Source organism: Malurus melanocephalus, unplaced genomic scaffold, assembly GCF_030028575.1.
Source record: "Malurus melanocephalus ecotype Western Australia unplaced genomic scaffold, MMel_1.1 scaffold_575, whole genome shotgun sequence".
Lineage (NCBI taxonomy): Eukaryota > Metazoa > Chordata > Aves > Passeriformes > Maluridae > Malurus > Malurus melanocephalus.
Window position 1 is genome coordinate 280,711 of NW_026623807.1, and position 1,527 is coordinate 282,237.

The 1,527-nt window shown below is 56.0% G+C and overlaps 1 protein-coding gene across 1 annotated transcript in view; it reads left to right on the top strand.

Moving 5' to 3' along the window:
• The window catches only part of RPS6KA1 (ribosomal protein S6 kinase A1), a 33,688-nt gene that overhangs the window by 6,317 nt on the left and 25,844 nt on the right, over nt 1-1,527 (top strand). Inside the window, exon 2 of the mRNA XM_057382555.1 lies at nt 615-659. Within this exon, the coding sequence (XP_057238538.1) occupies nt 615-659 (45 nt within the window). The remainder of the gene's footprint in view (nt 1-614; nt 660-1,527) is intronic.

Genomic DNA, 1,527 nt, shown 5'->3' on the forward strand with positions numbered 1-1,527 from the left:
TGCTGTTCACCCCACAAGCAGCATTTGGTGGATGAGGAGCCCTAATTCCATTTGGGGGAAGTGGGGAGAGGGGAAGGGATTTTCTTTAAAATGAGTTTAAAGGGTCTGGTGTATGGGAAAATGTTCAACCACCTTGTGCCATTCACAGTGCCCCCCTGTCCCGTTCACAGTGCCACCTTGTCCCCATTCAGAGTGCCACCTTGTGCCATATCCAGAGTGCCACCCTGTCCCATTCACAGTGCCACCCTGTGCCATCCAGAATGCCACCCTGTCCCATTCACAGTGCCACCCTGTCCCCTTCACAGTGCCACCTTGTGCCATATCCACAGTGCCACCCTGTCCCATTCACAGTGCCACCCTGTCCCGTTCAGTGCCACCCTGTCCCATTCACAGTGCCACCTTGTGCCATGTTCACAGTGCCACCCTGTCCCGTTCACAGTGCCACCTTGTCCCGTTCACAGTGCCACCTTGTCCCCATTCACAGTGCCACCTTGTCCCATTCAGTGCCACCCTGTCCCGTTTGTCCCACGAGAAGGCTCCCAAATCCCCCATGGGGCACACGAGCAGCAGCCCCACACCTCCATGTGCTGACAGGGAATTCTCTTCCTTTGCAGAACGGRCAGGCAGCTCCAGAGGAAGGTGGGAATCCTCCAGCCAAGGTAAAAACACCCCGGGTTCTGTCTGGAATGTTCCCTGGGGCGTGGGGGGTGTGAGCTGGATGGGAAYGGGATGGGGACGGTTATTTTTAAACCCTCAAAGCTCTGGAAATGTGGAGGAGCACACGTGGGAGTGTGAGGGACTGGAGATGGGCAGGAGGARAGATAAACCCCTGTCCTCCTGTCCCTTTTCCATCCCAAATGCCTGGAAAGTTTTCCAAAGGTCGTATCACAGGAGCTGGAGGCTGAGCTGTGAGAGCCCCTGGGGTGTTTTTGGTGCTGTTTGTGCCTCTCTCTGTGCTGTGATTTTGCCAGAAGGGATGAGAAGCACCACAGCAGTGATGGTTTTGGCACAGCTCTCTGGTATCTGTTTATTCTCTCCTTGCTGGGGCTGGGAGCAGCTCCTGTGCTGCCAAACTGCCCTCTGCATGCCCAGGGATGCCAGGAGCATCTGAGCTGCTCCTCTGCATGCCCAGGGATGCCAGGAGCATCTGAGTGCTTTCCTCTGCATGCCCAGGGATGCCAGGAGGATCTGAGCTGCTCTGAGCTGCTCTCCTCTGCATGGCCAGGGATGCCAGGAGCATCTGAGCTGCTCTCCTCTGCATGCCCAGGGATGCCAGGAGCATCTGAGCTGCTCTCCTCTGCATGCCCAGGGATGCCAGGAGGATCTGAGCTGCTCCATTCCGTGTTCTGAGCAGGATCTGACCCTGCTGCTCCTTCCTGAGGCTCCTCAGCCCATCCTGTGCTCACAGGAGCAGTGTGGTGTCATTTATCTGTCATTTATCTGTCATTTATCTGTATTTATCTGTCATTTATCTGCTGTGTCCATGGCATTCCCTGCCTGTGCCCATCCTCTGTCCTGCACAGAGCA